Source organism: Mandrillus leucophaeus, unplaced genomic scaffold, assembly GCF_000951045.1.
Source record: "Mandrillus leucophaeus isolate KB7577 unplaced genomic scaffold, Mleu.le_1.0 Scaffold475, whole genome shotgun sequence".
Classification (NCBI taxonomy): Eukaryota; Metazoa; Chordata; class Mammalia; order Primates; family Cercopithecidae; genus Mandrillus; species Mandrillus leucophaeus.
Window position 1 is genome coordinate 356,111 of NW_012105087.1, and position 13,677 is coordinate 369,787.

The 13,677-nt window shown below is 40.0% G+C and overlaps 1 protein-coding gene and 1 pseudogene across 2 annotated transcripts in view; both read right to left on the minus strand.

Moving 5' to 3' along the window:
- Positions 1–13,677, minus strand: part of LOC105550294 — a 931,651-nt pseudogene that overhangs the window by 354,326 nt on the left and 563,648 nt on the right. The gene's annotated exons all lie outside the window — the stretch shown is intronic.
- Positions 1–13,677, minus strand: part of RNF115 (ring finger protein 115) — an 86,200-nt gene that overhangs the window by 34,115 nt on the left and 38,408 nt on the right. Inside the window, exons 2-3 of the mRNA XM_011995185.1 lie at positions 11,773–11,831; positions 7,367–7,424 (exon numbers count right to left, since the gene is read on the minus strand). Of these exons, the coding sequence (XP_011850575.1) occupies positions 7,367–7,424; positions 11,773–11,831 (117 nt within the window). The remainder of the gene's footprint in view (positions 1–7,366; positions 7,425–11,772; positions 11,832–13,677) is intronic.

The following is a 13,677-nucleotide window of genomic DNA, read 5'->3' on the forward strand; positions in this document are numbered from 1 at the left end:
CAGGCGCCTGTAGTCCCAGCTACTCGGGAGGCTGAGGCAGGAGAATGGCGTGAACCCGGGAGGCGGAGCTTGCAGTGAGCCGGGATCGCGCCACTGCACTCCAGCCTCGGCGACTGAGCGAGACTCCGTCTCAAAAAACAACAACAACAACAACAACAAAAAAAAAAACAGCTTCAACATCATAACGAGGCATTTTTCAACTTGTATAGAAAGTGCAAATTAGTGCAAATTAATAATAACAGTCAATGTACTTGTGGCCTATTTTAATCTCAAAATAATAGTGTACCCTGACCAAAGAACACAGGACAGCAGAGCACACCTCACAAATTTATACCAAATCAGCACTAAGGATAAAAATAGCTTCAGGTCATTTGTCTCTGAGTAGACTTAGATAAGCATAAAAGAAAAAAAAAAAAGCTCATACAACAAAACTGGGTATTTAGGACACAGCTTACATAAGTAAAAACTAATAGGGAACACTATCATAGAGTTTTGCTAAAATAGTCTAAAGAATCACAGAGACAGTTTGACAAGTTTTGCCTTGAAAACCTGAAAACATTACTCTGAATATAAGTACAATGACAGTATTTCTGAAAATATTTGGGGTGAACTACTTTCACATTCAAAATAAAAAACAGGATGGACAATATCTTCCATTTAGCAGAACTTGCTCTACACTAACCATGATCACATCAGCACTTCTTAAAATATTATGGTATGGTCCTCAAAAACGTAAACAGTTACCAAATGACCCAGCAGTTTCACTCCTAGTTATATAACCAAGAAAATTAAAAACATATGATCACACAAAAACTTGTACAAAAATATTTAGAGCAGCATTATTATTCATAACAGGCAAAAAGTGTAAACAACCTAAATGTCCATCAACTGATGAAGAATAAATAAAATGTGGAATATCCATACAATGTAGTATTATGCAGCCATAAAAACGAATGAAGTACTGATACACACTACAGCATGGATGAACCTTGAAAACAGTATGCTAAGTAGAAAAGAGTCGGTCACAAAGGTTCACATATTACGTGATTTCATTTATAACAAATATCCTATATATGCAAATCCATAGAGACAGAAAATAGATTGGTGGTTGCCTAGGGCTGAGAGAACTGTGGAGAAGTATGTAGTGACTACTAAGGTGTATGGGGATTTTTTTGGGGATGATGAAAAAGTTCTAAATCAGTGGTAAACGGTTGTACAACTCTGTGAATACACTAAAACCACTTAGTTGTATACTTTAACAGGGTGAATTACATAGTATATGAATTATATCTCAAAAAATAATATTAGAGTCTATAAAGATGAGTCAATTAAGGGTAAATAATTTTATAATTATTAACCTTAGAAACGTAATCTCGAAAAAGTTCACAGGTGGTTTTGTGAAAACATTAAAGCAAAGCAAGGAAGATACTCATTACTCCGAAATGTTTCCTCGTGTGCCTTTATAATCCTTCCCTCCTGCCCCTCCCCATCCCCAAGCAACCCCTGATCTTTCTGTGGTATGCATTTTTTAGAATTTTATGTAAAGGGCATTGTATTGTATGTACTCTTCAACAGAGGAATGATGTACCTGATTAGTGAATAGCAAAGTCTAATCTCTAAAGATTTCACATTTCTCCAGCAAGTGAAGTTGCACAAATGCAAAATAAGAGGTTCTGATTATGTGTGCCTGCTCTGCAGACTCTAATTCTCAGGTAGGTCATCCTGTATAAACTTAGGATGTCCATTTGGCCACAGTTCAACTTTGTGTTCTAATTCAGCTGAATAAAAATTAAATTTTTATATCCATCTGTCCGGTGTTCTGTTTTATTTCTCAGTATGTTGTAGACTTAGGTAGAAGTATGATCAATGATCAACCATCATATATAACTAGACATGCCTAACACAGGATAATAGTTCAATAAATATAGTGTAGCCATTAAAGAATATGAAGTCCTAAAATTTTTTTTCTTTTTTTTCGAGACAGGGTCTCACTTGGACACCCAGGCTGGGGTACAGTGGCACGATCTCACCTCACTGCAACCTCTGCCTCCCAGGCTCAAGAGACTCTCCCACCTCCGCCTCTCGAATAGCTGGGACTACAGGCATATGCCACTACACCTGGCTAACTTTTTATTTTTACTTTTGTAGAGACAGAGTTTTACCATGTTGCCCAGGCCGGTCTTGAACTCCTGGGCTCAAGCGATACGCCTGCCTCCACCCTCCCAAAGTGCCAGGATTACAGGCGTGAGCCACCATGTCCAGCTATAATTCTATTAACTATAGAGAGACAAGTAAAAGGTTTATAACATAATACCAAGTAAATTTTTAGAGGCAGAAATACGATATACTCTTATGACAGCAACTCTAAACAGTTATGAGGTATGCATATGAGAAATGAGAAGTATGCTAAAAAATGCATAAAGCTATAATCAAGTAATGAGAATATGGGATATTTCTTTTTTTTTTTTTTTGAGACAGAGTCTTGCTCTGTTGCTTAGGCTAGAGTGCAGTAGTGCGATCTCAACTCATTGCAACCTCCGCCTCCTGGGTTCAAGCGATTCTCCTGCCTCAGCTTCCCGAACAGGTGGGATTACAGGTGCCTACCACCACACCCAGTTATTTTTTCTATTTTTAGTTAAGATGGGGGGGTTTCACCACAGTGGTCAGGCTGGTCTGGAACTCCTGACCTCACGTGATCTGCACACCGGCAGATATTTCTCATTTTTAAAAAAGCTTAGGCCGAGGCACGGTGGCTCATGCCTGTAATCCCAGCACTCTGGGAGGCCAAGACGGCAGGATCACCTGAGGTCAGGAGTTCCAGACGAGCCTGGCCAACTTGGTAAAATACAAAATTACAAAAATTATAAATTATTTTACTTGGTAAAATACTAAAAATACAAAAATTAGTCACGCTAGGTGGCGGGGGCCTGTAATCTAAGCTACTCAGGAGGCTGAGGTGAGAGAATCACTCAAACCCAGGAGGCAGAGGTTGCAGTAAGCCGAGATCATGCCACTGCACTCCAGCCTGGGCAACAAAGCAAGACTCCGCCTCAAAAAAACAAAAACAAAAAAGCTTAAAGTTGTTATTTTTCAGTATCTACGCCTTAAGACAAAATCTGAAAGGAAATGTATGGAAAAAGGGAGCTCTTAGAATAGTGAAACTCGAATGGGCGCAGTGGCTCACACCTGTAATCCCAGCACTTCGGGAGGCCAAGGCAGGTGGATCACGAGGTCAGGAGATTGAGACCATCCTGGCTAACATGGTGAAACCCCGTCTCTACTAAAAACACAAAAAATTAGCGAGGTGTGGTGACATGCACCTGTGGCCCCAGCTACTCAGGAGGCTGAGGCAGAAGAATCACTTGAACCCAGAAGGCGGAGGTTGCAGTGAGCCGAGATTGCACCACTGCACTCCAGCCTGGACAACAGAGTGAGACTCTGTCTTAAAAAAAAAAAAAAAAAATTGTGAAACTGAAGATACATATTTTTAATTTTTTTTACTGCCACTATAATGCTGCTTATGTAACAAAAACAAATTTTATTTAAATACATATAAATCAGACAGCTCAGAGCACCCTGCCTTCTTGTGCATACCTGAGAGCTCTTTTTTCCAGAAAGCCATGTATCATATTTTCTCCTAATCTGAGGCAGCCGCCAGAGCCACTCTTGCACTGAAGTGATCCATTCAGGTAAGCTGAGACGCTAAGATCAGATGACCCACTGGCACCAGGTCATGGTCAGAAGTGCAAGTAATCAATGAAACCTTCAGGTAGCTATGGGGCTCACTTTCCAGATTAGCAGGAGCTTAGTATAGCAATGTCTTCTCTCTACAAATTGCTAGCAACATTTTCAGATTCACTCTCCACTGGCCCTCACACATTATTCAAACATTGCTCCCATGTAACTGGCAACCCTCCCCTAACTTCTCTCTATCCCATTAGTCTCTTATCTCCCACCCAGTCTCATTTTTTTAAAAAAAAGTCAATACCGATTTTGTCAGAAATTTTCTTGGAATGAGCCTCTTCTAATACAGTCAGTATTTTAAGAATTCAGCTATCAGTAAATGTTACTTATAGAAAATAACCACCTCATTGTACAAGTAGCTCCGGCTAAAGAAAAATAGAGCAAACCTGAGCATAAGTCTTTGCTGAAATTACCAACTAAAGCGGGGAAAAGAAAAACAACTTTAGTTTCTATATATAATTTTATTTCTGTTTTTTCTTCAGGGACATAAGCATAAAACCTTACAGCTTATGAATACTATTTTGAGATAATTTTCACATCTTTGCTTATCTAAATTCCACCTACTCTTCAAGGCTCCAGTGCCAAGTTTTACCTTCTCTATGAAGTCTTAATAATGGCTAAAATGTATCAAGCACTCACTAGATGGTAGGCACAGTCAGGTCTATACACCTAGCATGTATTAACTCAATTTAATCATCATAACATCCCTATGAGGAAAGGATGATTATTTCCCCCAATTTACAGACAAGGAAACAAGAGAGGCACTGAGAGATTCTAAGTAACTTTGCCCAGGTTACACAGCCAATAAGTGGCAGACACAGGATTTGAGCTCAGGCAATTTGGTTCCAGAGGCTGTGCTCTTAATCACTGTTATATGACCTCTCCTCAAGACCACGGCCCACCTTATCTCTTCCTTCTACTATACTTGTTACATATATCCCACATTAAATTTATTATACTCTGCACACTTTTTTTTTTTTTTGGAGACAGAGTTTCACTCTTATTGCCCAGGCTGGAGTGCAGTGGTGCAATCTCCGCTCACTGCAACCTCCGCCTCCTGGGTTCAAGCGATTCTCCTGCCTCAGCCTCCTGAGTAGCTGGAATTACAGGCGCCCACCACCATGCCTGGCTAATTTTTTGTATTTTTTAGTAAAGATGGGGTTTCACCATGTTGGCCAGGCTGGTCTCAAACTCCTTACCTCAGGTGATCCACCCGCCTTGGCCTCCCAAAGTGTTGGGATTACAGGCATGAGCCACCACGCCCAGCCTTCCCTGTTTTCTTAAGTGTTTCACTTGCTCCACAACTAAATTTTAAGTTCCTTTCAGGCAAGGCAACCATGACATTTACTTCCTGGCCCTATTTCTAGGAGAGTGCTATGTATGAAACACTCAATATATACTTTTAGTCAGGCACAGTGACACCTGCCTGTAATTCCAGCTACTAGGGAACCTGAGGTGGGAGGATCACTTAAGCTCAGAAGTTCGAGTCCAGCCTGGGCAACACAGTAAAGCCCCATCTCTTAAACACACACACACAAACACGCACACACACACACACATACACATCTTAGCTAATTTTTTAAAAATCCCTGGCAACATCTAAAGAACACGAAGTTACAAGCTATGAATCAGCAAAATTACTTTAACACCTGAAGGATAACTCATGCCATCAGTGTCGGATTTAGCATTACTAAAGTTAGGTAACTGACTACATATATTTATTTTTCTTCTTACTCAATGCATCTCTTCCTGGTGAGTCATATCTACAAAATTGGCAGACCAATCTATTTCCATTACCTAAAAGAGAACACTAAAGAAAAATCAAATGAAATTTCTTCTTCTGCATATGCATAATCAGTAAGTGACAATCTGTGTTATCACAAATAGCACACACAAGAGAAAAGAATACTGAAATCACAAAGGCTTCCAAGACTGGCAAACAGAATACATTTTATTTTATTTTATTTTTTTGAGATGGAGTCTCGCTCTGTCACCCAGGCTGGAATGCAGTGGTGCGATCTCGACTCATTGCTACCTCTGCCTCAAGCAATTCTCGGGTTCAAGCAATTCTCGTGTCTCAGCCTCCCATGTAGCTAGGATTACAGGCACATGTCACCATGCCCAGCTAATTTATTGTATTTTTAGTAGAGATGGGGTTTCACCATGTTGACTAGGCTGGTCTCGAACTCCAGCCCTCAGGTGATCTGCTCACCTCAGCCCCCAAGGTGTTGGGATTACAGGCGTGAGTCACCATGCCTGGCCCAGAATACATTTTAAATAACGTTTTTCAATTCATTAAAATGAGAAAATAAAAATGGAAGTTCAAAACATGATCTGTCTGGAATCACTCTAATCAACCTGGGCAGTTCAGAGTTAACCAAAACTCTTAATACTGGATATTAAGAAGTAGTACAGACCATAAGCAGAAAAACCACCCTAAATAGAACTGGACCATTACCCACACAATGTTGGTAAATCTAAGAACATCAAAATGTGGGGGCTACAGGTCTTAAAACAATTTTCAAATAATAAGGGAAAGAAGCTTAGGGTTTTACAGGCTTCTTCTTAAATATCACTTTTCAAATATACTACTAGTACAATTTCAATTTACATACAAAACAGTGAAATATTTTGCTATCTCTCTAGGCACTTTAGCTATCTCTGGAAAAGGTTAATGTGATCCTAAAACAAAGAAATCCTGATTATGGGATTTAACTTATTTCTTACTTTTAGCATCTGTCAGCTTTCTAGAGCTGAACAAGTTGTATGGCAATATAGGGTACACATACAAACAAGCAAAAGAAAAACATCAGTGTCTTTTGTAGGCTGGCAGGTTTGTACCTTCTGGGCTGTAGTCTCTAAATGATTAAAAACAGAGAGTACTAATGCCACTGAATTATACACTTAAAAATAGTTACAATGGTTTCTTTTTTTTAAAAAAAGACTTTAGGTCAATGGACAAAGTGAAAAAAGAAAATTACTCTGGATTTAATATAAAATGGTATTCAAGAATGAAGACTAATACCCTATTTTCAAATCACAGTTAAGATTTTTCCCAAAAAATATGGACGCCACATTATAAGAACACATAGAAATTATTTACAGACCCCATCTTGGGATCTGAAAGGCAAGTAAATGTATCCTTAATCTACACCAAACTACTGTGTTGACTAAAGGTAAGCCCTGGAAACCAGTACCTCTGTACAAGGTTGAAGACTATTTCATTGTGACTTCGACAACTCATCCTGGCCTGCACTTTACCTGGTTGTCACACCACTAAAGCAGAGTCTGCAACACTGTTATTTCAAAAACAGCACAAGCTTTTTATTCTCACACTGTATGTACAATAACAAAGTAGAAAACAAGAATTAAAAACACTACCAGTTTAAAAGAATACAGTTTGAGGCTATTACTTTCTCCTAAACAAGGGTTTATCAAAGGTAACATGCTCAAGCCCCAGTTACTGAAAACACAAACCTTCCCAAGGGTTACTCTGGCCCACATTTTTTCTTATACATTCAGTTAAACTCTGATGTCTTGACACACTGGAAAATTAGTATCTGCCATGATTTTAACACCTAATCACTTCTTAAAGAATTCCTACAACTAAAGGAAAACTTACCTCTGCAAAATGTGTTGTTGTGCTATTGTCTATCCGACTGCCGCCACCACCTAAAAAACTAAAGAGAAAAGGAATGAGTGGTGATTCTATTCCCAGGAACAAGCTCCCCTCCCAGAAGCTAAATATAGAATGGCATAATGAGAACAAAGCCCAATAAGGAAAAATAACTCATCCCAACACAACACCTATAAAGGAAATTATGAATAACTGGCATGTAAATTAATCTATGAGAAGTATCATAAACCACAAAATCAAGTGATTTTCAAGGCTAAATCCAGTGCAAATTGGAGAAGTCACCATAGAGAAGGAAGAAGGACCCACAGCCAGCAATGCGATTCAGATTTGACCTATCAAAAGAAAAACATTTATCCTCAAAAAACACTAACAAAACAAAATGTTTCACTAAAAAACCACTCAACCACCAGATGAACAAAACATGTGCAGCTACAATAGTTAATATGTCTTAGGAATGATTAAATGTAGTAACGTAAGGGGCCTGGTACTGTATTTAAAACACTATAAAAGGATTCAATAAATATTTCTCCCCCTACCCACCTTTCAGGACCCATCTCAAATGCTACCTCCTCCATCAAGCCTTTCTGTACTCACCAACCAAATAAGACTCTTCCACACCCCTCTGCACTCTCACTTTGATTCTAAAACCTACCTTGTATTATAAATATCTAGGATGTGCTGCATCCATTTCAACCCATTTGCCTCCTTCATCAATATAAATTCAGGAGGCAAAGACTGCAATTTATTAATGCCTCTCAAATACACGTAGAGTGTTCATTAAGTGTCAGACATTACACAGTACTATCACCTTTAAAAACCCTGCAATGTCAATATCCTATATTGAGACTCAAAAATAAAAGTTGTTGAATCACGTGAAAATGATAAAATAACTATCTATTCCCAAAGACCCTGAAGAGTGGAGAGAAATATTAAATCCCATTGTCCTCATGAAATTTGCAAAGAACAAAGAAAACAAGCTAACACATCCAGGAAGGGGGAATGGAAAGAATCACAGGAACTGCTGGATACCACTTTTACCTCAAGAGACACACTTAAGCACACAAACATACAAACACTCAACCCAATGATAAGTTCACAAACTACTACAAATAGTTTTCATCTGTAGGATTACAATACCAATCCAGGCATTGTGCTGAGCTCACTGAGGAAACACACACACCCTAGTTAGTCTGAAACCAAAAATGAAAAAGCAAAGCCAATGCCATTCTTTATGCAATCATTCTCAAGCCTTATTCCATGATTAGAAACCATTTAATACCTCTATTAATTTCAGAAAACCACTTTTGTAAAAATCACTCCAAATGTATAACAAGCCCAAAAGTACTTGTACATCTATGCTAAATAAAGAGCTAACTGAACTACCACATACCATAAAAAACTAAGTTGAGTGGCTATGTATCCATTTGATTGCTCAAGCCCAGACAGGTTTCTAGGACTCTTCCTTCCTGCCTTTACCACACAGTTTCAGGGATTTAAATATCCTTGGTAATTGAAACTGCAACTCTTATCTTCTGGGGTTCTGCTCTCCCTGAAGCTACCTCACTGTTGGCTTTCCTTAAAATTTCTTTACATTTTAAGAGTAATAGAGCTAATCATAGAGAAGGGATAATAGAAAGTACCACGTTGTTCTGAGAAATGTTACAAAGCTTAAGAAAACTTACAGTGTGCTCCTCTACATGGAAGTTTAAGAGCAGATGGCGCCCATCATCTAATATTTACATGTGAGAACCTCCTCTTACTGGTTTTTACCCTTCCACTACTTACCACTGCAACTGCTAAATATTTAAATCAGCAAATATTTATGAACTTTATAGAAGGAAATACCATACTGCCTCTAAAACAAGGATTCTAAGAAAAAGATTTCTTCTTTCATATAAAACACTAATCTCTTTCAAAACACACAGTCTGTATGAGTAAACTGCTACCAATAGCACCTATATAAGACAACCTTTGATCTACAAAGACATATAAAAGAATTAAGAACAAAAACCACAGAATCCATAGTTCCCTGCTAGGCAAAGATTCATCCTATAGTTATTCATTCTCATTTATAACTGTATTTGCATAAAAGTACTATCTGCCTAAAGAAAACAGGGTTACTACTTGAAAATTTGGCAAAAAATAAGCCCATTAATCGTTCCCCCACAACCAATATATCCTTTATTTAGCACATGCAGAGCATAAGTGCCTGAAATAAGTATTTGATGCAATTATAATGGCACAAACAAAAAGCTATCCCAAGTTAGCATGCCATCCACACAAAACTGCTAATTTTGCAGTCATGCTAATCTTAAAGGTTTAGTGTTGGTATTGTACTATTTAAAACCAAGATGACATTTAACTGTATCAAAATAGATCTCATGCCACATATTGCCCCAGAAGCTCCAGCTTGTTTACACATATAATCACCAATCATTAGTAAAGTAAAACTAATAGTACATACTGTAAAATGTGTAGTTTTTCCTGGTTGTGGAAGGTACCTTCAAACTTTAGATTCTGCCAACAGTAACAGTAAAGGAATTACCTACTGCCATTAAAATCCCCAAAGTCACTCCAAGATTAAGATGCTTCAGATTACAGATTCTTTTTGACCAGTCAGTATTTCTTCAATTTTCAGACCAATGTTTAACCAAATAGCCCCAAAAGAACAAATGTGCCATTGTGTTTACCAAAAGAGGCCATCCTATCAATGCTATTTTAAAATTTATTAAAATTTTAGGTTAGGCCAGGTGCAGTGGCTCACACCTGTAATCCCAACACTTCGGGAGGCTGAGGCGGGCAGATCATGAGGTCAGGACTTCAAGACCAGCCTGGCAAACACGGTAAAACCCCATCTCTACTAAAAATACAAAAATTAGCCAAGCGTGGTGGCAGGTGCCTATAATCCCAGCTACTTGGGAGGCTGAGACAGGAGAATCACTTGAACCTGGGAGGCAGAGGTTGCAGTGAGTCAAGATCGTGCCATTGCACTCCAGCCTGGGCAACAGAGTGAGTGAGACTCCGTCTCAAAAAAAAAAAAAAAGATTTTAGGTTGGCCACAGTGGCTCATGCCTGTAATCCCACCACTTTGGGAGGCCAAGACAGACGAATCACTTGAGGCCAGGCGTTCGAGATCAGTCCGGCCAACACAGCAAAACTCTGTCTCTACTAAAAATACAAAACAAATTAGCAGGGCACAGTGGCGCACACCTGTAGTACCAGCTACTGGGCAGACTGAGGCCCAAGAATCGTTTGAACCCGGGAGGGAGAGGTTGCAGTGAGCCGAGATTGAACCACTGCACTTCAGCCTGGCAACAGAGCAAGACTCTGTCTCAAAAAAAAAAAAACAAAAAACAAAAAAAACCAAGAAAACACATTTTATAGTTTTGTTCACATAAACAAAAAAATAATATGTAAGTCACTTCCAGAAATACTTCCCCTTTTTATCAGCTGTATACCTTTACTAAGGCCAATAAGAACAAATTCCAAGCACTGCAAATCCATATATTAATATTACACTGAAAAGATGGCCTAAGTTTGACAGCAACAATCTTTTTTTTTTCTTTTTTTTGAGACACAGTTTCGCTCTTGTTGCCCAGGCTGGAGTCTTGGCTCACTGCAACCTCCGCCTCCCAGTTTCAAGTGATTCTCCTGCCTCAGCCTCTCAAGTAGCTGGGATTATAGGCACCTGCCACTATACCCGGCAAATTTTTGTATTTTCAGAGGAGATGGGATTTCACCATGTTGACCAGGCTACCAGGCTGGTCTCGAGCTCCTGACCTCAGGTGATCCACCTACCTCGACCTCTCAAAGTGTTGGGATTACAGGCATGAGCCACCACACTGGCCAAATAATCTTAATAAGAACAAGAGACTCAAGGCTTCCTCAAAGTAGAGGAACAAACAGCTTCCCTGACTAGAACAGCCTGTTTACCTGATTAGGTATCTATGTCAGAAGTCACTCCCTAACCCACCAAAGAGGTATAACGGCAGTTTACCTTCAGGCATCAGAGTGGTCACTAAAAACCAACTAATAATCTAAGATAAGCCCCCAAGTCTCAGCTAATAAATGAAAACTTACCAGATTTACTCTGACATGCGTACAGTTGTACATGGAATGCCACATACAATCAGAAGCGGTGCGTTATCACCACATCTGCTATCTTATTACTTTCCAAATTTTCCCGTTTTTCTTTCTTTTTCCTCTCCCATTCTTCTGCCCTCTTTTGTGCAAGCTCATGCACTCACTGACACTCTCTTTCTTTCTCTCTCTCACTCTCGCTCTCTCTGTAGAGTGTAGGTTATAAAACAAATTCAATTTACTCAGTCCATGCTGAGAGAAAATAGTTTTGATAATATAATGTCTGACTTATTCATGAGCTTGTACAATACCTGGAATCATCTGTCACTTCTTCAATAAAGCCTGATTCACATCTGGGACAAATATATTCCTATAAAAGAAAGGAAGAAACAAAAATTTTTCATTAGAAAGCTAAGTGAGATCTGTAGTTTCAGAATAACATGCAGTATACAAGCTGAGGCTCTGAAATGCGGTATGTACTTGCTGACTCAAGTAGTATTTTTTTTTCTTTTGTGATCTGTCACCCAGGCTGGACTGCAGTGGTATGATCATGGTTCACTGCAACCTCGATCTCCCAGGTTCAAGAGATCCTCCTGCCTCAGCCTTCAGAGTAGCTAGGACCACAGGCATATGCCAACATGACTAATTTTTTTTATTTTTTGTAGAGGATGAGGTCTTGCTATGTTGCCCAAGCTGATCTCAAACTCCTGAACGGATCTTCCTGCCTCAACCTCCCAAAGTGCTGGAATTATAGGCATAAGCCACTGAGCCCAGCCTAGTTTCTTCTTTTTTCTTTTTCTTTTCTTTTCTTTTTTTTTTTTTGAGACAGAGTTTCGTTTTTGTTGCCCAGGCTGGAGTGTGCAATGGCATGATCTCGGCTCACGGCAACCTCTACCTCCTGGGTTCAAATGATTCTCCTGCCTCAGCTTCCCAAGTAGCTGGGATTACAGGCATGCACAAACACGCTCGGCTAATTTTGTATTTTTAGTAGAGATGAGGTTTTTCCACGTTGGTCAGGCTAGTCTCGAACTCCTGACCTCAGCTGATCCACCTGCCTAGGCCTCCCAAAGTGGTGGGGTTACAGGCGTAAGCCACCATACTCAGCCTTCTTTTTTTTTTTTGAGATGGAGTCTTGCTCTCTTGCCCAGGACCTCAGGAGCTAGAGTGCAATGCAATGGCATGATCTTGGCTCACTGCAACCTCCACCTCCTGGGTTCAAGTGATTCTCCTGCCTCAGCCTCCTGAGTAGCTGGGATTATAAGCTCCTGGCTAATTTTTGTATTTTCAGTAGAGACGGGGTTTCACCATGTCGGTCAGGCTGGTCTCAAACTCCTGACGTCAGGTGATCCACCCGCCTCGGCCTCCCAAAGTGCTGGGATTACAGGCATAAGCAACCACGCCCAGTCCAGTACCGGCCTAGTTTTTTCTATTATACTCTGGCAAATACAGAATTCCATAAAATATTTGCAGAATTGTTTCATAGCTACCTAAGTGGTTTCCACTGACAGCTGAAAGGTAGAGTGCCAAAGATTTTTTTCTTTATTTTAAAATTTAGGTTATTCATTTATTTATTTTGAGACGGAGTTTCGCTCTTGTTACCCAGACTGGAGTGCAATGGTGCGATCTTGGCTCACCACAACCTCCGCCTCCCGGGTTCAAGCGATTCTCCTGCCTCAGCCTTCCAAGTAGCTGGGATTACAGGCATGCACCACCACGCCTGGCTAATTTTGTATTTTTAGTAGAGACTACAGACGGGGCTTCTCCATGTTCGTCAAGCTGGTCTTGAACTCCCGACCTCAGGTGATCCCCCCGCCTCAGCCTCCCAAGCGTAAGCCACTGCGCCCGGCCTATTTTTTTTTTTTTTTAGACGGAGTTTTGCTCTTGCTGCCCAGGCTGGAGTGCAATGGCATGGTCTTAGCTCACTGCCATCTCTCCCTCCCAGGTTCAAGCCATTCTCCTGCCTCAGCCTCCCAAGTAGCTGGGATTATAGGCACCTGCCACCATGCCAAGCTAATTTTGTATTTTTAGTAGAGACGGGGTTCTACCATGTTGGTCAGGCTGGTCTCGAACTCCTAACCTCAGGTGATCTGCCCACCTTGGCCTCCTAAAGTGGTGGGATTACAGGCGTGAGCCACCACGCCTGGCCTAAAATTTAGGTTTTTTTTTAATTAGAATGAATTCATCGTCTAATTTTCTCTTCAAATCTAACAAAAAAA